Raw genomic sequence first — 23,418 nt, forward strand, 5'->3', positions numbered from 1 at the left:
CTGCTTCTATTGCTTGTGAAGTTGTATAACAGCATTTAATGAACTGAAAGTATAGGTTCATAATTAATTTCAGTTTATCAATTGTTTATCATTGCACTGCACTTTGTTATTAAAGAACCCAGTGGGTTTAATTTAATGAACTTACATAAGTTATAATACACAGTACATAAGTGGAATTAACGTTCGTGAGCATATATTATATAAGATTAGATATCAGGTAATTCCGAATAAGAATCACAAATCCCCTATTGGTAGTAGTTGTAGTGTGTGGGAGAATACACGTGTGACCTAAAATTTTTAGGGGTGCCTTTCTTTTCCTCTTTGGAAAAATGACTTTGTTTAAACCCATAGTTATAGATGTTGAAACTTGCTCCTTAAGTGAGAAGAATGTTTCCAAAGTATAGGGCTTGCCCTCCTTCCCAGATATTTAAACATTTTCAGATTTGTTTTTGAAGAAACTTGCAGATAAATTAGAATCACATGGGCAGAAAAAAATGTCAGTTAAGCCTTCTATTGCTTGTGAAGTTGTAACATATAAATGAACTGAAAGATAAGAACATATTGCTAGTTCAATCCATTGTTCATGAATGTGTAAAATTTGACGGAAGAGACTAAGTAGTGAAGATGCAAATGAGATGGCACCACCCAACAATCATTTTTATCGAATTTTTCGGCGAAATGGGAGAGATTCGCCCATCACTAGTGTAGACCAAATTGTCAGTTCAACCTTGACTTCTTTTCAAGGTGTAGTATTAGGGTGAAAACACACAGAGATACTAGCAGCAGCTAATTAGGTAATACAGCAATGATTAATAAAGGACATAATAATTTCGTTATCTAGAAGAACAGAGAAAAGGTCATAATTAATGCCACTCACTGGTTGATTTTGTAGTTGTTGTAGATGCTGTAGGTTAAGAGAAATATACATTGTTAAGGCCTCATGCTCAGGTAATACACCAATGATTACTATATTACAAATTAATTTATTCACTTTATTCACTGATAAAAGCTACATTTTTTAAAACTAGTGGTTCTTATAAATATGCTCCATAAAGTAGAGGAGTGTTTCACAACCTATGGGGATTTCCACATTACTTAGAAAGATGTTCTTGATTAATGCTACTTACTGGTTGATGTTGTAGGTTCAGGTGCTATGGGGTAAAAATAAAGGGTTAGACAATCGTTAACATTTAAGGTAACTGAAAAACAAGTTGAACATTCTATTGTGTGTCAAGGTGTAATATTTAAGGAATGTTAAGAAGAGATTTCAAACACTACTTACCTAGAAAAAGAAATAGTATTCAATATAACAAATTCAAACATCCATGTTTACTGATTATACTGTCTATGATCCTAATTTAATAATCAAAACAATGTCTACATTAATTAGAGAGAGTCAAAAGTAACCCAACTCACGGGTTGATGTTGTAGTTGTTGTAGGAGCTGTAGGGTAAAACAAAAGAAATAGACAATATAAATCCATTATTCTTAGGTAATACACAAATGTATAAAAATACATTACATAACAATGTTTTTAATTTATTCAACTTAAATCATAAAAGATAATTGTAATAAGTGATTGGTATGTATAAATGCACCCTAAATTAGAGAGGGTTTTAAGGGGGAGTGTTCCCCTCCCCCACCAGATACCTCAAAATTAAGATTCCTTTTTTTAAAAAGAGAAGCTTTTGAGACACATTTTTTTTACATGTTTAGACTAAATTGTCAGTTCAGTTAAGCCAATCTTTATGAAGGTGAAACATGTAAGGGTAGTGAAGGAAAAGACTTCAAGCTTAAACATCTACAGGTATATATACAGATTCAAATTTTAAAGATGCTATCGGAAAACACAAAAACTGTTAGTTAAGCCTTCCATTGTCTGTAACATTTTGGTGAAAGAAGAAGATTCACATAAGAGGAGTAGAAATATAACTAAATATAGCACATCCAAACATATCTTTAAAGCTTCAAATATTTATGATCCTATTTGTATAATTAAAATGGTTTTGACATTAATTAAAGAAAAAAGGCCATAATTAATTCCACTCACTTGTTGATGATGTAGTTGTAGGTGCTGTATGGTAAAAAAGGAAATAAATACTCTTAATGTAACATTATGAGGCAATAGACCGATGATTAATGCATTCGTTAATAAAGAATTAATCTTTGAAAAGATACATTTTTAAAAGCTGATTGTACTTATAGATCTGAAAACATGCTTGGTGAATTAGAGGAGTGTTTCACATACTAAAGTAGTAAAGTGAAAAAAGACACGTCAACCTGGTAAAAGGTATCAATATATGAGAGGTATAAATATTGCAAAATATGGCACATTCAAACACTGATATTTTTAGCTTTTATTATTAGTGAACCTTTCAGAATAAGGAAATGAGAGATGGACATAATGGCACGTACTGGTTAAAGTAACCTTAAGGGAACTGAAAGACTAGATCAAATCATTTATTTCAGCCCTATATTATTTATAGGGCATTTGAGGAAAACAAACACCCAGACAAACATCAATAATCCTATTTAGCTAATTAAAATGATTTCCACATAGGGAGGCCAATTGATAAACATTCTCATTTTCTATAAAACCACAAATGCCTTGTAATTTGTTAAAAGACCTGAACATAAAAACATGAACAACAAAGCTGAATTGTGCATGAAAAAATACAAATAACTTTGAGATTTTTGGACAATAACTATTGAAAAAATCTGAAAAACTCTGAATAACTTAAAAAAGTCCAATAAGATCTTGACTGCTTCTACGTGCCCATGTTTTTTTTTTGACATTTTTTGTGATTTTTACACTTCATAAATCTGAACTATTTTTTGTTTTTAGAGAAATAAAGAAGACAAATATTTAGAGAGAAAATGTGATTCATAAAAAAAGTTTAAATTTTAATGTAAATAAAAAAGCCTCTATGTATAGCAAAAAGACCATCATTAATACTATTCACTGGTTGATGTTGTGGTATGTGCTGTGGGGTACAAAGGAACAGAAACGGTCAATGCATCATTGAAAAAAGCGACCAAATGGTTAGCTCCAATTTCCATTTCCATTGTTAAGTTTTAAAATTTGAGGGGAGTAGAGGAAGAGATTTCAAAGTGTTAAGGATGCACGTGCCCTTACATACATTTGTTGTACATACAACTGTAAATACTAATAATCCTCTCGGAATTATGAAAATGATTTGCAAATTAATAATAAGTTCTTAATTAATGCCACTCACTGTCTGGTGTTGTAATTACTGGTGCTGTGGAAGAAGCAAAAAGAATTAGACACTGTTAATACATCATATTCAGGGAATACACCAATGGTTAATTGAGGACAAAAGCATATATTTAGTGGTAAGAGCTAATATAACATTTTTTAAAAAAGATGATAGTACATCAAAGGAGTGTTTTCTAAACTATGTGGCTTGCCCTTCTTTCCGAGATGTTTTAAGGATTAAGACGCCGACGCGCGTTTCACAATTTTGCTATATCAATCGCCTTGATAACGCAAAATTGCGAAATGCGTGTCAGCATTTTCTTCTGGCTGCTCAATCTAATTTTTAACCTATAGACAATTATTATATAATTCTTAATTCACAAGACCGAGCTTCGAAACCAGTCTTTTTAGGGGGCCGTTTTGTAACCTAATGCTCAGGTCAAAATTTTCTTCTGCACTATTCTGATTCATAAGTTAATATTCAAGACCACAGTCAAGGTTATCCTGCCTGCCTTTGCTTTGTGATGTCCCTTGATAGTAATAATATAGACAGTTAAAATTGGGACAACTTCACCTCTCTTTCTCTTCCATTTTCCAACTTACTGTCCTGAACTGGAGCAAGTGGTTTTAATCGTATTTTTATATTGGTGCTGGTCACATTGATCTATTCATTCTCCTACTACCATTTATTTGTTTTTAATTGGGGAATCTTTATATAAGGGTATTTATTGCACTGCACTTTATAATGAGCAATTCTGCTCCGATGAATTTTTGGGATGAATTTTGTATAACAAGCATTTAATTAAATTGTTGGTGTATAGGTTCATAATTAATTTCAGTTTATCAATTGTTTATCATTAGCACTGCACTTTGTTATTAAAGAACCCAGTGGGTTTAATTTAATGAACTTACATAAGTTATAATACACAGTACATAAGTGGAATTAACGTTCGTGAGCATATATTATATAAGATTAGATATCACGGGTAATTCCGAATAAGAATCACAAATCCCCTATTGGTATACCTTATAGTGGTGGGTGGAGGAGAAGTTGACGTGTGACCTAAAATTTTAGGGGTGCCTTTCTTTTCCTCTTTGGAAAAATGACTTTGTTTAAACCCATAGTTATAGATGTTGAAACACGCTCCTTAAATGAGAGGAATGTTTCCAAAGTATAGGGCTTGCCCTCCTCTCCCAGATATTTAAACATTTTCAGATTTGTTTTTGAAGAAACTTGCAGATAAATTAGAATCACATGGGCAGAAAAAAATGTCAGTTAAGCCTTCTATTGCTTGTGAAGTTGTAACATATAAATGAACTGAAAGATAAGAACATATTGCTAGTTCAACCCTCCATTGTTTGTGAATGTGTAAAATTTGACGGAAGAGACTAAGTAGTGAAGATGCAAATGAGATGGCACCACCCAACAATCATTTTTATCGAATTTTTCGGCGAAATGGGAGAGATTCGCCCATCACTAGTGTAGACCAAATTGTCAGTTCAGCCTTGACTTCTTTTCAAGGTGTAGTATTAGGGTGAAGACACACAGAGATACTAGCAGCAGCTAATTAGGTAATACAGCAATGATTAATAAAGGACATAATAATTTCGTTATCTAGAAGAACAGAGAAAAGGTCATAATTAATGCCACTCACTGGTTGATTTTGTAGTTGTTGTAGATGCTGTAGGTTAAGAGAAATATACATTGTTAAGGCCTCATGCTCAGGTAATACACCAATGATTACTATATTACAAATTAATTTATTCACTTTATTCACTGATAAAAGCTACATTTTTTAAAACTAGTGGTTCTTATAAATATGCTCCATAAAGTAGAGGAGTGTTTCACAACCTATGGGGATTTCCACATTACTTAGAAAGATGTTCTTGATTAATGCTACTTACTGGTTGATGTTGTAGGTTCAGGTGCTATGGGGTAAAAATAAAGGGTTAGACAATCGTTAACATTTAAGGTAACTGAAAAACAAGTTGAACATTCTATTGTGTGTCAAGGTGTAATATTTTAAGGAATGTTAAGAAGAGATTTCAAACACTACTTACCTAGAAAAAGAAATAGTATTCAATATAACAAATTCAAACATCCATGTTTACTGATTATACTGTCTATGATCCTAATTTAATAATCAAAACAATGTCTACATTAATTAGAGAGAGTCAAAAGTAACCCAACTCACGGGTTGATGTTGTAGTTGTTGTAGGAGCTGTAGGGTAAAACAAAAGAAATAGACAATATAAATCCATTATTCTTAGGTAATACACAAATGTATAAAAATACATTACATAACAATGTTTTTAATTTATTCAACTGAAATCATAAAAGATAATTGTAATAAGTGATTGGTATGTATAAATGCACCCTAAATTAGAGAGGGTTTTAAGGGGGAGTGTTCCCCTCCCCCACCAGATACCTCAAAATTAAGATTCCTTTTTTTAAAAAGAGAAGCTTTTGAGACACATTTTTTTTACATGTTTAGACTAAATTGTCAGTTCAGTTAAGCCAATCTTTATGAAGGTGAAACATGTAAGGGTAGTGAAGGAAAAGACTTCAAGCTTAAACATCTACAGGTATATATACAGATTCAAATTTTAAAGATGCTATCGGAAAACACAAAAACTGTTAGTTAAGCCTTCCATTGTCTGTAACATTTTGGTGAAAGAAGAAGATTCACATAAGAGGAGTAGAAATATAACTAAATATAGCACATCCAAACATATCTTTAAAGCTTCAAATATTTATGATCCTATTTGTATAATTAAAATGGTTTTGACATTAATTAAAGAAAAAAGGCCATAATTAATTCCACTCACTTGTTGATGATGTAGTTGTAGGTGCTGTATGGTAAAAAAGGAAATAAATACTCTTAATGTAACATTATGAGGCAATAGACCGATGATTAATGCATTCGTTAATAAAGAATTAATCTTTGAAAAGATACATTTTTAAAAGCTGATTGTACTTATAGATCTGAAAACATGCTTGGTGAATTAGAGGAGTGTTTCACATACTAAAGTAGTAAAGTGAAAAAAGACACGTCAACCTGGTAAAAGGTATCAATATATGAGAGGTATAAATATTGCAAAATATGGCACATTCAAACACTGATATTTTTAGCTTTTATTATTAGTGAACCTTTCAGAATAAGGAAATGAGAGATGGACATAATGGCACGTACTGGTTAAAGTAACCTTAAGGGAACTGAAAGACTAGATCAAATCATTTATTTCAGCCCTATATTATTTATAGGGCATTTGAGGAAAACAAACACCCAGACAAACATCAATAATCCTATTTAGCTAATTAAAATGATTTCCACATAGGGAGGCCAATTGATAAACATTCTCATTTTCTATAAAACCACAAATGCCTTGTAATTTGTTAAAAGACCTGAACATAAAAACATGAACAACAAAGCTGAATTGTGCATGAAAAAATACAAATAACTTTGAGATTTTTGGACAATAACTATTGAAAAAAATCTGAAAAACTCTGAATAACTTAAAAAAGTCCAATAAGATCTTGACTGCTTCTACGTGCCCATGTTTTTTTTTTTGACATTTTTTGTGATTTTTACACTTCATAAATCTGAACTATTTTTTGTTTTTAGAGAAATAAAGAAGACAAATATTTAGAGAGAAAATGTGATTCATAAAAAAAGTTTAAATTTTAATGTAAATAAAAAAGCCTCTATGTATAGCAAAAAGACCATCATTAATACTATTCACTGGTTGATGTTGTGGTATGTGCTGTGGGGTACAAAGGAACAGAAACGGTCAATGCATCATTGAAAAAAGCGACCAAATGGTTAGCTCCAATTTCCATTTCCATTGTTAAGTTTTAAAATTTGAGGGGAGTAGAGGAAGAGATTTCAAAGTGTTAAGGATGCACGTGCCCTTACATACATTTGTTGTACATACAACTGTAAATACTAATAATCCTCTCGGAATTATGAAAATGATTTGCAAATTAATAATAAGTTCTTAATTAATGCCACTCACTGTCTGGTGTTGTAATTACTGGTGCTGTGGAAGAAGCAAAAAGAATTAGACACTGTTAATACATCATATTCAGGGAATACACCAATGGTTAATTGAGGACAAAAGCATATATTTAGTGGTAAGAGCTAATATAACATTTTTTAAAAAAGATGATAGTACATCAAAGGAGTGTTTTCTAAACTATGTGGCTTGCCCTTCTTTCCGAGATATTTTAAGGATTAAGACGCCGACGCGCGTTTCACAATTTTGCTATATCAATCGCCTTGATAACGCAAAATTGCGAAATGCGTGTCAGCATTTTCTTCTGGCTGCTCAATCTAATTTTTAACCTATAGACAATTATTATATAATTCTTAATTCACAAGACCGAGCTTCGAAACCAGTCTTTTTAGGGGGCCGTTTTGTAACCTAATGCTCAGGTCAAAATTTTCTTCTGCACTATTCTGATTCATAAGTTAATATTCAAGACCACAGTCAAGGTTATCCTGCCTGCCTTTGCTTTGTGATGTCCCTTGATAGTAATAATATAGACAGTTAAAATTGGGACAACTTCACCTCTCTTTCTCTTCCATTTTCCAACTTACTGTCCTGAACTGGAGCAAGTGGTTTTAATCGTATTTTTATATTGGTGCTGGTCACATTGATCTATTCATTCTCCTACTACCATTTATTTGTTTTTAATTGGGGAATCTTTATATAAGGGTATTTATTGCACTGCACTTTATAATGAGCAATTCTGCTCCGATGAATTTTTGGGATGAATTTTGTATAACAAGCATTTAATTAAATTGTTGGTGTATAGGTTCATAATTAATTTCAGTTTATCAATTGTTTATCATTAGCACTGCACTTTGTTATTAAAGAACCCAGTGGGTTTAATTTAATGAACTTACATAAGTTATAATACACAGTACATAAGTGGAATTAACGTTCGTGAGCATATATTATATAAGATTAGATATCACGGGTAATTCCGAATAAGAATCACAAATCCCCTATTGGTATACCTTATAGTGGTGGGTGGAGGAGAAGTTGACGTGTGACCTAAAATTTTAGGGGTGCCTTTCTTTTCCTCTTTGGAAAAATGACTTTGTTTAAACCCATAGTTATAGATGTTGAAACACGCTCCTTAAATGAGAGGAATGTTTCCAAAGTATAGGGCTTGCCCTCCTCTCCCAGATATTTAAACATTTTCAGATTTGTTTTTGAAGAAACTTGCAGATAAATTAGAATCACATGGGCAGAAAAAAATGTCAGTTAAGCCTTCTATTGCTTGTGAAGTTGTAACATATAAATGAACTGAAAGATAAGAACATATTGCTAGTTCAACCCTCCATTGTTTGTGAATGTGTAAAATTTGACGGAAGAGACTAAGTAGTGAAGATGCAAATGAGATGGCACCACCCAACAATCATTTTTATCGAATTTTTCGGCGAAATGGGAGAGATTCGCCCATCACTAGTGTAGACCAAATTGTCAGTTCAGCCTTGACTTCTTTTCAAGGTGTAGTATTAGGGTGAAAACACACAGAGATACTAGCAGCAGCTAATTAGGTAATACAGCAATGATTAATAAAGGACATAATAATTTCGTTATCTAGAAGAACAGAGAAAAGGTCATAATTAATGCCACTCACTGGTTGATTTTGTAGTTGTTGTAGATGCTGTAGGTTAAGAGAAATATACATTGTTAAGGCCTCATGCTCAGGTAATACACCAATGATTACTATATTACAAATTAATTTATTCACTTTATTCACTGATAAAAGCTACATTTTTTAAAACTAGTGGTTCTTATAAATATGCTCCATAAAGTAGAGGAGTGTTTCACAACCTATGGGGATTTCCACATTACTTAGAAAGATGTTCTTGATTAATGCTACTTACTGGTTGATGTTGTAGGTTCAGGTGCTATGGGGTAAAAATAAAGGGTTAGACAATCGTTAACATTTAAGGTAACTGAAAAACAAGTTGAACATTCTATTGTGTGTCAAGGTGTAATATTTTAAGGAATGTTAAGAAGAGATTTCAAACACTACTTACCTAGAAAAAGAAATAGTATTCAATATAACAAATTCAAACATCCATGTTTACTGATTATACTGTCTATGATCCTAATTTAATAATCAAAACAATGTCTACATTAATTAGAGAGAGTCAAAAGTAACCCAACTCACGGGTTGATGTTGTAGTTGTTGTAGGAGCTGTAGGGTAAAACAAAAGAAATAGACAATATAAATCCATTATTCTTAGGTAATACACAAATGTATAAAAATACATTACATAACAATGTTTTTAATTTATTCAACTGAAATCATAAAAGATAATTGTAATAAGTGATTGGTATGTATAAATGCACCCTAAATTAGAGAGGGTTTTAAGGGGGAGTGTTCCCCTCCCCCACCAGATACCTCAAAATTAAGATTCCTTTTTTTAAAAAGAGAAGCTTTTGAGACACATTTTTTTTACATGTTTAGACTAAATTGTCAGTTCAGTTAAGCCAATCTTTATGAAGGTGAAACATGTAAGGGTAGTGAAGGAAAAGACTTCAAGCTTAAACATCTACAGGTATATATACAGATTCAAATTTTAAAGATGCTATCGGAAAACACAAAAACTGTTAGTTAAGCCTTCCATTGTCTGTAACATTTTGGTGAAAGAAGAAGATTCACATAAGAGGAGTAGAAATATAACTAAATATAGCACATCCAAACATATCTTTAAAGCTTCAAATATTTATGATCCTATTTGTATAATTAAAATGGTTTTGACATTAATTAAAGAAAAAAGGCCATAATTAATTCCACTCACTTGTTGATGATGTAGTTGTAGGTGCTGTATGGTAAAAAAGGAAATAAATACTCTTAATGTAACATTATGAGGCAATAGACCGATGATTAATGCATTCGTTAATAAAGAATTAATCTTTGAAAAGATACATTTTTAAAAGCTGATTGTACTTATAGATCTGAAAACATGCTTGGTGAATTAGAGGAGTGTTTCACATACTAAAGTAGTAAAGTGAAAAAAGACACGTCAACCTGGTAAAAGGTATCAATATATGAGAGGTATAAATATTGCAAAATATGGCACATTCAAACACTGATATTTTTAGCTTTTATTATTAGTGAACCTTTCAGAATAAGGAAATGAGAGATGGACATAATGGCACGTACTGGTTAAAGTAACCTTAAGGGAACTGAAAGACTAGATCAAATCATTTATTTCAGCCCTATATTATTTATAGGGCATTTGAGGAAAACAAACACCCAGACAAACATCAATAATCCTATTTAGCTAATTAAAATGATTTCCACATAGGGAGGCCAATTGATAAACATTCTCATTTTCTATAAAACCACAAATGCCTTGTAATTTGTTAAAAGACCTGAACATAAAAACATGAACAACAAAGCTGAATTGTGCATGAAAAAATACAAATAACTTTGAGATTTTTGGACAATAACTATTGAAAAAAATCTGAAAAACTCTGAATAACTTAAAAAAGTCCAATAAGATCTTGACTGCTTCTACGTGCCCATGTTTTTTTTTTTGACATTTTTTGTGATTTTTACACTTCATAAATCTGAACTATTTTTTGTTTTTAGAGAAATAAAGAAGACAAATATTTAGAGAGAAAATGTGATTCATAAAAAAAGTTTAAATTTTAATGTAAATAAAAAAGCCTCTATGTATAGCAAAAAGACCATCATTAATACTATTCACTGGTTGATGTTGTGGTATGTGCTGTGGGGTACAAAGGAACAGAAACGGTCAATGCATCATTGAAAAAAGCGACCAAATGGTTAGCTCCAATTTCCATTTCCATTGTTAAGTTTTAAAATTTGAGGGGAGTAGAGGAAGAGATTTCAAAGTGTTAAGGATGCACGTGCCCTTACATACATTTGTTGTACATACAACTGTAAATACTAATAATCCTCTCGGAATTATGAAAATGATTTGCAAATTAATAATAAGTTCTTAATTAATGCCACTCACTGTCTGGTGTTGTAATTACTGGTGCTGTGGAAGAAGCAAAAAGAATTAGACACTGTTAATACATCATATTCAGGGAATACACCAATGGTTAATTGAGGACAAAAGCATATATTTAGTGGTAAGAGCTAATATAACATTTTTTAAAAAAGATGATAGTACATCAAAGGAGTGTTTTCTAAACTATGTGGCTTGCCCTTCTTTCCGAGATATTTTAAGGATTAAGACGCCGACGCGCGTTTCACAATTTTGCTATATCAATCGCCTTGATAACGCAAAATTGCGAAATGCGTGTCAGCATTTTCTTCTGGCTGCTCAATCTAATTTTTAACCTATAGACAATTATTATATAATTCTTAATTCACAAGACCGAGCTTCGAAACCAGTCTTTTTAGGGGGCCGTTTTGTAACCTAATGCTCAGGTCAAAATTTTCTTCTGCACTATTCTGATTCATAAGTTAATATTCAAGACCACAGTCAAGGTTATCCTGCCTGCCTTTGCTTTGTGATGTCCCTTGATAGTAATAATATAGACAGTTAAAATTGGGACAACTTCACCTCTCTTTCTCTTCCATTTTCCAACTTACTGTCCTGAACTGGAGCAAGTGGTTTTAATCGTATTTTTATATTGGTGCTGGTCACATTGATCTATTCATTCTCCTACTACCATTTATTTGTTTTTAATTGGGGAATCTTTATATAAGGGTATTTATTGCACTGCACTTTATAATGAGCAATTCTGCTCCGATGAATTTTTGGGATGAATTTTGTATAACAAGCATTTAATTAAATTGTTGGTGTATAGGTTCATAATTAATTTCAGTTTATCAATTGTTTATCATTAGCACTGCACTTTGTTATTAAAGAACCCAGTGGGTTTAATTTAATGAACTTACATAAGTTATAATACACAGTACATAAGTGGAATTAACGTTCGTGAGCATATATTATATAAGATTAGATATCACGGGTAATTCCGAATAAGAATCACAAATCCCCTATTGGTATACCTTATAGTGGTGGGTGGAGGAGAAGTTGACGTGTGACCTAAAATTTTAGGGGTGCCTTTCTTTTCCTCTTTGGAAAAATGACTTTGTTTAAACCCATAGTTATAGATGTTGAAACACGCTCCTTAAATGAGAGGAATGTTTCCAAAGTATAGGGCTTGCCCTCCTCTCCCAGATATTTAAACATTTTCAGATTTGTTTTTGAAGAAACTTGCAGATAAATTAGAATCACATGGGCAGAAAAAAATGTCAGTTAAGCCTTCTATTGCTTGTGAAGTTGTAACATATAAATGAACTGAAAGATAAGAACATATTGCTAGTTCAACCCTCCATTGTTTGTGAATGTGTAAAATTTGACGGAAGAGACTAAGTAGTGAAGATGCAAATGAGATGGCACCACCCAACAATCATTTTTATCGAATTTTTCGGCGAAATGGGAGAGATTCGCCCATCACTAGTGTAGACCAAATTGTCAGTTCAGCCTTGACTTCTTTTCAAGGTGTAGTATTAGGGTGAAGACACACAGAGATACTAGCAGCAGCTAATTAGGTAATACAGCAATGATTAATAAAGGACATAATAATTTCGTTATCTAGAAGAACAGAGAAAAGGTCATAATTAATGCCACTCACTGGTTGATTTTGTAGTTGTTGTAGATGCTGTAGGTTAAGAGAAATATACATTGTTAAGGCCTCATGCTCAGGTAATACACCAATGATTACTATATTACAAATTAATTTATTCACTTTATTCACTGATAAAAGCTACATTTTTTAAAACTAGTGGTTCTTATAAATATGCTCCATTAAGTAGAGGAGTGTTTCACAACCTATGGGGATTTCCACATTACTTAGAAAGATGTTCTTGATTAATGCTACTTACTGGTTGATGTTGTAGGTTCAGGTGCTATGGGGTAAAAATAAAGGGTTAGACATCGTTAACATTTAAGGTAACTGAAAAACAAGTTGAACATTCTATTGTGTGTCAAGGTGTAATATTTAAGGAATGTTAAGAAGAGATTTCAAACACTACTTACCTAGAAAAAGAAATAGTATTCAATATAACAAATTCAAACATCCATGTTTACTGATTATACTGTCTATGATCCTAATTTAATAATCAAAACAATGTCTACATTAATTAGAGAGAGTCAAAAGTAACCCAACTCACGGGTTGATGTTGTAGTTGTTGTAGGAGCTGTAGGGTAAAACAAAAGAAATAGACAATATAAATCCATTATTCTTAGGCAATACACAAATGTATAAAAATACATTACATAACAATGTTTTTAATTTATTCAACTGAAATCATAAAAGATAATTGTAATAAGTGATTGGTATGTATAAATGCACCCTAAATTAGAGAGGGTTTTAAGGGGGAGTGTTCCCCTCCCCCACCAGATACCTCAAAATTAAGATTCCTTTTTTTAAAAAGAGAAGCTTTTGAGACACATTTTTTTTACATGTTTAGACTAAATTGTCAGTTCAGTTAAGCCAATCTTTATGAAGGTGAAACATGTAAGGGTAGTGAAGGAAAAGACTTCAAGCTTAAACATCTACAGGTATATATACAGATTCAAATTTTAAAGATGCTATCGGAAAACACAAAAACTGTTAGTTAAGCCTTCCATTGTCTGTAACATTTTGGTGAAAGAAGAAGATTCACATAAGAGGAGTAGAAATATAACTAAATATAGCACATCCAAACATATCTTTAAAGCTTCAAATATTTATGATCCTATTTGTATAATTAAAATGGTTTTGACATTAATTAAAGAAAAAAGGCCATAATTAATTCCACTCACTTGTTGATGATGTAGTTGTAGGTGCTGTATGGTAAAAAAGGAAATAAATACTCTTAATGTAACATTATGAGGCAATAGACCGATGATTAATGCATTCGTTAATAAAGAATTAATCTTTGAAAAGATACATTTTTAAAAGCTGATTGTACTTATAGATCTGAAAACATGCTTGGTGAATTAGAGGAGTGTTTCACATACTAAAGTAGTAAAGTGAAAAAAGACACGTCAACCTGGTAAAAGGTATCAATATATGAGAGGTATAAATATTGCAAAATATGGCACATTCAAACACTGATATTTTTAGCTTTTATTATTAGTGAACCTTTCAGAATAAGGAAATGAGAGATGGACATAATGGCACGTACTGGTTAAAGTAACCTTAAGGGAACTGAAAGACTAGATCAAATCATTTATTTCAGCCCTATATTATTTATAGGGCATTTGAGGAAAACAAACACCCAGACAAACATCAATAATCCTATTTAGCTAATTAAAATGATTTCCACATAGGGAGGCCAATTGATAAACATTCTCATTTTCTATAAAACCACAAATGCCTTGTAATTTGTTAAAAGACCTGAACATAAAAACATGAACAACAAAGCTGAATTGTGCATGAAAAAATACAAATAACTTTGAGATTTTTGGACAATAACTATTGAAAAAAATCTGAAAAACTCTGAATAACTTAAAAAAGTCCAATAAGATCTTGACTGCTTCTACGTGCCCATGTTTTTTTTTTTGACATTTTTTGTGATTTTTACACTTCATAAATCTGAACTATTTTTTGTTTTTAGAGAAATAAAGAAGACAAATATTTAGAGAGAAAATGTGATTCATAAAAAAAGTTTAAATTTTAATGTAAATAAAAAAGCCTCTATGTATAGCAAAAAGACCATCATTAATACTATTCACTGGTTGATGTTGTGGTATGTGCTGTGGGGTACAAAGGAACAGAAACGGTCAATGCATCATTGAAAAAAGCGACCAAATGGTTAGCTCCAATTTCCATTTCCATTGTTAAGTTTTAAAATTTGAGGGGAGTAGAGGAAGAGATTTCAAAGTGTTAAGGATGCACGTGCCCTTACATACATTTGTTGTACATACAACTGTAAATACTAATAATCCTCTCGGAATTATGAAAATGATTTGCAAATTAATAATAAGTTCTTAATTAATGCCACTCACTGTCTGGTGTTGTAATTACTGGTGCTGTGGAAGAAGCAAAAAGAATTAGACACTGTTAATACATCATATTCAGGGAATACACCAATGGTTAATTGAGGACAAAAGCATATATTTAGTGGTAAGAGCTAATATAACATTTTTTAAAAAAGATGATAGTACATCAAAGGAGTGTTTTCTAAACTATGTGGCTTGCCCTTCTTTCCGAGATGTTTTAAGGATTAAGACGCCGACGCGCGTTTCACAATTTTGCTATATCAATCGCCTTGATAACGCAAAATTGCGAAATGCGTGTCAGCATTTTCTTCTGGCTGCTCAATCTAATTTTTAACCTATAGACAATTATTATATAATTCTTAATTCACAAGACCGAGCTTCGAAACCAGTCTTTTTAGGGGGCCGTTTTGTAACCTAATGCTCAGGTCAAAATTTTCTTCTGCACTATTCTGATTCATAAGTTAATATTCAAGACCACAGTCAAGGTTATCCTGCCTGCCTTTGCTTTGTGATGTCCCTTGATAGTAATAATATAGACAGTTAAAATTGGGACAACTTCACCTCTCTTTCTCTTCCATTTTCCAACTTACTGTCCTGAACTGGAGCAAGTGGTTTTAATCGTATTTTTATATTGGTGCTGGTCACATTGATCTATTCATTCTCCTACTACCATTTATTTGTTTTTAATTGGGGAATCTTTATATAAGGGTATTTATTGCACTGCACTTTATAATGAGCAATTCTGCTCCGATGAATTTTTGGGATGAATTTTGTATAACAAGCATTTAATTAAATTGTTGGTGTATAGGTTCATAATTAATTTCAGTTTATCAATTGTTTATCATTAGCACTGCACTTTGTTATTAAAGAACCCAGTGGGTTTAATTTAATGAACTTACATAAGTTATAATACACAGTACATAAGTGGAATTAACGTTCGTGAGCATATATTATATAAGATTAGATATCACGGGTAATTCCGAATAAGAATCACAAATCCCCTATTGGTATACCTTATAGTGGTGGGTGGAGGAGAAGTTGACGTGTGACCTAAAATTTTAGGGGTGCCTTTCTTTTCCTCTTTGGAAAAATGACTTTGTTTAAACCCATAGTTATAGATGTTGAAACACGCTCCTTAAATGAGAGGAATGTTTCCAAAGTATAGGGCTTGCCCTCCTCTCCCAGATATTTAAACATTTTCAGATTTGTTTTTGAAGAAACTTGCAGATAAATTAGAATCACATGGGCAGAAAAAAATGTCAGTTAAGTCTTCTATTGCTTGTTAAGTTGTAACATATAAATGAACTGAAAGATAAGAACATATTGCTAGTTCAACCCTCCATTGTTTGTGAATGTGTAAAATTTGACGGAAGAGACTAAGTAGTGAAGATGCAAATGAGATGGCACCACCCAACAATCATTTTTATCGAATTTTTCAGCGAAATGGGAGAGATTCGCCCATCACAAGTGTAGACCAAATTGTCAGTTCAGCCTTGACTTCTTTTCAAGGTGTAGTATTAGGGTGAAGACACACAGAGATACTAGCAGCAGCTAATTAGGTAATACAGCAATGATTAATAAAGGACATAATAATTTCGTTATCTAGAAGAACAGAGAAAAGGTCATAATTAATGCCACTCACTGGTTGATTTTGTAGTTGTTGTAGATGCTGTAGGTTAAGAGAAATATACATTGTTAAGGCCTCATGCTCAGGTAATACACCAATGATTACTATATTACAAATTAATTTATTCACTTTATTCACTGATAAAAGCTACATTTTTTAAAACTAGTGGTTCTTATAAATATGCTCCATTAAGTAGAGGAGTGTTTCACAACCTATGGGGATTTCCACATTACTTAGAAAGATGTTCTTGATTAATGCTACTTACTGGTTGATGTTGTAGGTGCAGGTGCTATGGGGTAAAAATAAAGGGTTAGACATCGTTAACACATTATGCTTAGGTAATACACCACCAATTAATGGAGGACATAACAATTTATTCATCCATAAAAACTGGACTGGTGTCACAGATTCACAGAGTGACTGTTAAATCTATCTGAGACTGCTACCTGAAGAAAGATGCTACTTAAAGGAGAACTAAACCCCCATGGTGATAAGTCCCCACTGGCCCCCCTCCCTGTCTCCCCCCTGCAATTTCCAGCTTCGGGGTATAATACATTTAGAAAAAATTGAGTTTTTTCAACCTGAAAATTTGAGTTTTGACTGAAAACGACCCTTGGAAAATTGAAAAATCAATTTAACCTCTGATAAACAACCCCATAAATAAACCCAGTAGAGTTTTCTGCCTCCAAAAAGGTTTAACTATATCCTAATTGGGATCAAGTACAAGGAACTGTATTATTATTACAGAAAAAAACAGAGTTTCAACATTTTGAATTATTTGATTATAATGGAGTCCATGGGATATGAACTTCCCCTAATTAGATCTTTTCTGGATAATGGGTTTTAGGATAACAGATCCCATGCCTGTATTACAAAATATGGCACATCCAAACACCCTTATTTACTGTTTCAAATATTAATGATCCTATCAGAATAATTAAAATGATTAACCCATTAATCAGAGAAAATGTTATAATTATTGCCACTCACTGGTCGATGTTGTAGTTTCAGGTGCTGTGGAGTAAATATAATGAATTAGACACTGTTACACTATGTTCAGGTAATACAACAATAGTTAATGGGGTAAAAAGAATTTATTCATTCATAAGAACGGGCATGTTTCCCAAATTGTGGGTCTTACCCACCTACTCACAAGAAGTTTATAAAAATACATTTGGGTCACATGGCAGACAAATTATCAGATCAGCCCTCCAATGTTCAAGAAGGTGTAACATTTATGGAAAGAGAAGAGGCTTTAAACTGGTAATATGAGGAGTATAAATATTATAAAATATGGCATATTAAAACACCCATATGTATATTCAAATATTAATGATCCAATCAGAATAAAAATATAAAAAATATTTTCCCATGAATTAGCGAAAAGGTTATACTTAAAGCCACAGAAAAAGAGGCTTGCCTACCTCACAGATATCTTTTAATTTGTATTTTTTTTGAACAACAAGGTTTTTTAGTTAAAGTGATATCACATGTGCAAACAAAACCCACAGTTCAGTATTTTATTGTTTGTGAAGGTGAAACTTGAATCAGCGAGTTCATGGTTAACAACCTGAAAACTCGAATTAGCTGAGTTTTCAGGCAAAATTATCCAAAAAAACCTTGAACCTCATGAAGGCTATAAGCATCTTCAAATGGTTCAAAGGACCTCTGCCATTGACTACTACATGAACTCTACATGTTGCTCACCAAACCCTTGGATGTTGCTCCCATTGACCTCAAAGCAGTGCTTATTTTTTTTTTTTTTTTAAAAAAAAAAAGTTTGTATAAAAACCAGGTGTACTGCCAAACAGAGCCTTTTGCAGAATGTCAGTTCACATAGGGGCTACGAAATAGCCAATCACATCCCTTATATGGCACCCCCAGGAACTTTTTTCATGATTGTGTTGCTCCTCAAATCTTTTTCCATTTGAATGTGGTTCACCGATAAGGTTGTGGACCCTTGCATTAAGGTGTAACATTTAAGGTAACTGAAAAACAAGTTGAACATTCTATTGTGTGACAAGGTGTAATATTTAAGGAATGTTAAGAAGAGATTTCAAACACTACTTACCTAGAAAAAGAAATAGTATTCAATATAACAAATTCAAACATCCATGTTTACTGATTATACTGTCTATGATCCTAATTTAATAATCAAAACAATGTCTACATTAATTAGAGAGAGTCAAAAGTAACCCAACTCACGGGTTGATGTTGTAGGAGCTGTAGGGTAAAACAAAAGAAATAGACAATATAAATCCATTATTCTTAGGTAATACACAAATGTATAAAAATACATTACATAACAATGTTTTCAATTTATTCAACTTAAATCATAAAAGATAATTGTAATAAGTGATTGGTATGTATAAATGCACCCTAAATTAGAGAGGGTTTTAAGGGGGAGTGTTCCCCTCCCCCACCAGATACCTCAAAATTAAGATTCCTTTTTTTAAAAAGAGAAGCTTTTGAGACACATTTTTTTTTACATGTTAAGACTAAATTGTCAGTTCAGTTAAGCCAATCTTTATGAAGGTGAAACATGTAAGGGTAGTGAAGGAAAAGACTTCAAGCTTAAACATCTACAGGTATATATACAGATTCAAATTTTAAAGATGCTATCGGAAAACACAAAAACTGTTAGTTAAGCCTTCCATTGTCTGTAACATTTTGGTGAAAGAAGAAGATTCACATAAGAGGAGTAGAAATATAACTAAATATAGCACATTCAAACATATCTTTAAAGCTTCAAATATTTATGATCCTATTTGTATAATTAAAATGGTTTTGACATTAATTAAAGAAAAAAGGCCATAATTAATTCCACTCACTTGTTGATGATGTAGTTGTAGGTGCTGTATGGTAAAAAAGGAAATAAATACTCTTAATGTAACATTATGAGGCAATAGACCGATGATTAATGCATTCGTTAATAAAGAATTAATCTTTGAAAAGATACATTTTTAAAAGCTGATTGTACTTATAGATCTGAAAACATGCTTGGTGAATTAGAGGAGTGTTTCACATACTAAAGTAGTAAAGTGAAAAAAGACACGTCAACCTGGTAAAAGGTATCAATATATGAGAGGTATAAATATTGCAAAATATGGCACATTTAAACACTGATATTTTTAGCTTTTATTATTAGTGAACCTTTCAGAATAAGGAAATGAGAGATGGACATAATGGCACGTACTGGTTAAAGTAACCTTAAGGGAACTGAAAGACTAGATCAAATAATTTATTTCAGCCCTATATTGTTTATAAGGGCATTTGAGGAAAACAAACACCCAGACAAACATCAATAATTATTTTTATCTAATTACAATGATTTCCACATAGGAAGGCCAATTGATCAACATTCTCATTTTCTATAAAACCACAAATGCCTTGTAATTTGTTCAAAGACCTGAACATAAAAACATGGACAACAAAGCTGAATTGTGCATGAAGAAATACAAACAACCTTGAGATTTTTGGACAATAACTACTGAAAAAAATCAGAAAAACTCTGAATAACTTAAAAAAGTCCAATAAGATCTTGACTGCTTCTACGTGCCCATGTTTTTTTTTGACATTTTTTGTGGTTTTTACACTTCATAAATCTGAAATATTTTTTGTTTTTAGAGAAATAAAGAACACAAATATTTAGAGAGAAAATGTGATTCATAAAAAAAGTTTAAATTTTAATGTAAGTAAAAAGCCTCTATGTATAGCAAAAAGGCCATAATTAAAACTATTCACTGGTTGATGTTGTGGTATATGCTGTGGGGTACAAAGGAACAGAAACGGTCAATGCATCATTGAAAGAAGAGACCAAATGGTTAGTTCCAATTTCCATTTCCATTGTTAAGTTTTAAAATTTGAGGGAAGTAGAGGAAGAGATTTCAAATTGTTAAGGATGCACATGACCTTACATACATTTGTTGTACATACAACTGTAAATACTAATAATCCTCTCAGAATTATGAAAATGATTTGCAAATTAATAATAAATTCTTAATTAATGCCACTCACTGTCTGGTGTTGTAATTACTGGTGCTGTGGAAGAAGCAAAAAGAATTAGACACTGTTAATACATCATATTCAGGGAATACACCAATGGTTAATTGAGGACAAAAGCATATATTTAGTGGTAAGAGCTAATAAAACATTTTTTAAAAAAGATGATAGTATTTGAAATGAGTGTTTTCTAAACTATGTGGCTTGCCCTTGTTTCCAAGATATCTTAAGGATTAAGAAACTTGCAGATAAATTAGTATCACATGGGCAGAAAAAAAATGTCAGTTAAGCCTTCTATTGCTTGTGAAGTTGTAACATATAAATGAACTGAAAGATAAGAACATATTGCTAGGGCAACCCTCCATTCTTTGCGAATGTGTAAAATTTGACGGAAGAGACTAAGTAGTTAAGACGCAAATGAGATGGCACCACCCAACAATCATATTTATCGGTTTACATACTAATTAGAGAGAGAAGGTGATAATAAATGCCACTCACTGGGTGTTGTAGTAGTTTTAGGTGATGTGGGGTAATACACCAATGATTAACACATTACATACAGATTTAATCATCTGTAAAGGGATTCTTTCATCGGAAAACATGTTTTTTTCAAAACGCTTCAGTTAATAGTGCTACTCCAGCAGAATTCTGCACTGAAATCCATTTCTCAAAAGAGCAAACAGATTTTTTTATATTCAATTTTAAAATCTGACATGGGGCTAGACATTTTGTCAATTTCCCAGCTGCCCCTGGTCATGTGACTTGTGCCTGCAATTTAGGAGAGAAATGTTTTCTGGCAGGCTGCTGTTTTTCCTTCTCAATGTAACTGAATGTGTCTCAGTGGGACATGGGTTTTTACTATTGAGTGCTGTTCTTAGATCTACCAGGCAGCTGTTATCTTGTGTTAGGGAGCTGTTATCTGGTTACCTTCTCATTGTTCTTTTGTTTGGCTGTTGGGGGGTGGGAGGGAGGGGTGATATCACTCAAACTTGCAGTACAGCAGTAAAGAGTGATTGAAGTTTATCAGAGCACAAGTCACATGACTTGGGGCAGCTGGGAAATTGACAATATGTCTAGCCCCATGTCAGATTTCAGAGCAAAAAAAATCTGTTTGCTCTTTTGAGAAATGGATTTCAATGCAGAGTTCTGCTGGAGCAGCACTATTAACTGATTCATTTTGAAAGAAATGTTTTTTCCCATGACAGTATCCATTTAACAACTCATAAAAGATTCATCTTTAAATATTAGAGATGAGATCCTTGTTCCCTGAAGTAGAATAATGCTGGACAACCCATAGGGCCTGCCCTCCCTTGCCAGATATCTGAAAATATATCAAGGCCACTTGAGAGAAGATGGCGCCTATGAGCTCCGTGGACAGGACCTGTGCAGAGGGGTGACTAACAAGTTAGGGGCATTTGCCTGGCGGGACAGGTAGGCCAGGGGGGAGGAGGGAGGGGGGGGCAACACAGTGGAGAGAGGAGGGTTTTTGCGCCCAGGGAATTTCCTTCTTCTTTAACTTTAATGATACATTTAAAAAAAACGGTTCTTATGGATGTGAGAACATGCTCCCTAAATTAGAGGAGTGTTTTTATATCCTAATGGGCTTTCCCTCAGCCTTCTATTCTTTGAGAATGTGTAAACATAAAGGATTAGATACTAATAATCATCATATATCATGGTTATGTACTAGACCAATTATTAATGGAGGACTTAAAGGAATACTATACCCCCCAAACAATGTACGTCTTTATAAAAAGATATTGCTCATATGTAAACAAACCATTTTCATAATAATAAACTTTTGTAGTAGTATGTGCCTTTTTAGTAATCATAAATAGAAAATTGCCATTACAGTTACAGTACAGTTACAGTTAGGGGCCAATTCACTAACTTCGAGTGAAGGATTCGAAGTAAAAAATCTTCGAATTTCGAAGTGTTTTTTGGGCTACTTCGACCTTCGACTACGACTTCGAATCGAATGATTCGAACTAAAAATCGTTCGACTATTCGACCATTCGATAGTCAAAGTACTGTCTCTTTAAGAAAAAACTTCGACCCCCTAGTTTGCCACCTAAAAGCTACCGAACCCAATGTTAGCCTATGGGGAAGGTCCCCATAGGCTTTCCTAAATTTTTTTGGTCGAAGGATAATCCTTCGATCGTTGGTTTAAAATCCTTCGAATCGGTCGATTCGAAGGATTTAATCGTTATTTTCGCTAAAATCCTTCGACTTCGATATTCGAAGTCGAAGGTTTTTAATTCCCAGTCGAATATCGAGGGTTAATTAACCCTCGATATTCGACCCTTAGTGAATCAGCCCCTAATACTTGATAACATTGATACTATCAGAATAATTAAAATGATTTCCACAGTTGAGAGAGAGAAAAGTTTATAATGTCTTATAATAGACCAATTGTTAATAGAGAAAATAGGAATTTAAGAATCCATAAGAATTTGTATATTTTTTACATCTTTAAATATTAATATGCAATCAGAATAATTAAAATGAATTCCACATTGATTAGTGAGAAGTTCATAATGGATGCCACTCACTGGTTGATGTCATTT

General features: G+C 32.6%; 1 protein-coding gene across 3 annotated transcripts; it reads right to left on the reverse strand.

The window, feature by feature from the left end:
* Positions 1–848: 848 nt before the first annotated feature.
* LOC121397058 (cell wall protein DAN4-like) lies at positions 849–23,418 on the reverse strand. Of its 3 annotated transcripts, XM_041572911.1 has the most exons (27): positions 23,404–23,418; positions 20,867–20,890; positions 19,681–19,704; positions 19,055–19,072; positions 17,840–17,863; positions 17,115–17,138; positions 16,865–16,891; positions 15,229–15,252; positions 14,041–14,064; positions 13,407–13,433; positions 13,119–13,142; positions 12,869–12,895; positions 11,233–11,256; positions 10,045–10,068; positions 9,411–9,437; positions 9,121–9,144; positions 8,871–8,897; positions 7,235–7,258; positions 6,047–6,070; positions 5,413–5,439; positions 5,123–5,146; positions 4,873–4,899; positions 3,237–3,260; positions 2,051–2,074; positions 1,417–1,443; positions 1,128–1,151; positions 849–904 (listed from the first exon to the last, which is right to left on the reverse strand). In XM_041572911.1, exons 1-27 carry the CDS (start codon positions 23,414–23,416, stop codon positions 864–866), a joined length of 672 nt encoding a protein of 223 aa, XP_041428845.1. In that variant the 5' UTR covers positions 23,417–23,418; the 3' UTR covers positions 849–863. The 3 variants fall into 3 exon arrangements, with proteins under 3 accessions (XP_041428845.1, XP_041428846.1, XP_041428847.1); XM_041572912.1 differs by lacking the exons at positions 13,119–13,142; positions 13,407–13,433; positions 14,041–14,064; XM_041572913.1 differs by lacking the exons at positions 5,123–5,146; positions 5,413–5,439; positions 6,047–6,070.

The sequence above is a fragment of the Xenopus laevis genome, chromosome 8L, assembly GCF_017654675.1.
Source record: "Xenopus laevis strain J_2021 chromosome 8L, Xenopus_laevis_v10.1, whole genome shotgun sequence".
NCBI lineage: Eukaryota > Metazoa > Chordata > Amphibia > Anura > Pipidae > Xenopus > Xenopus laevis.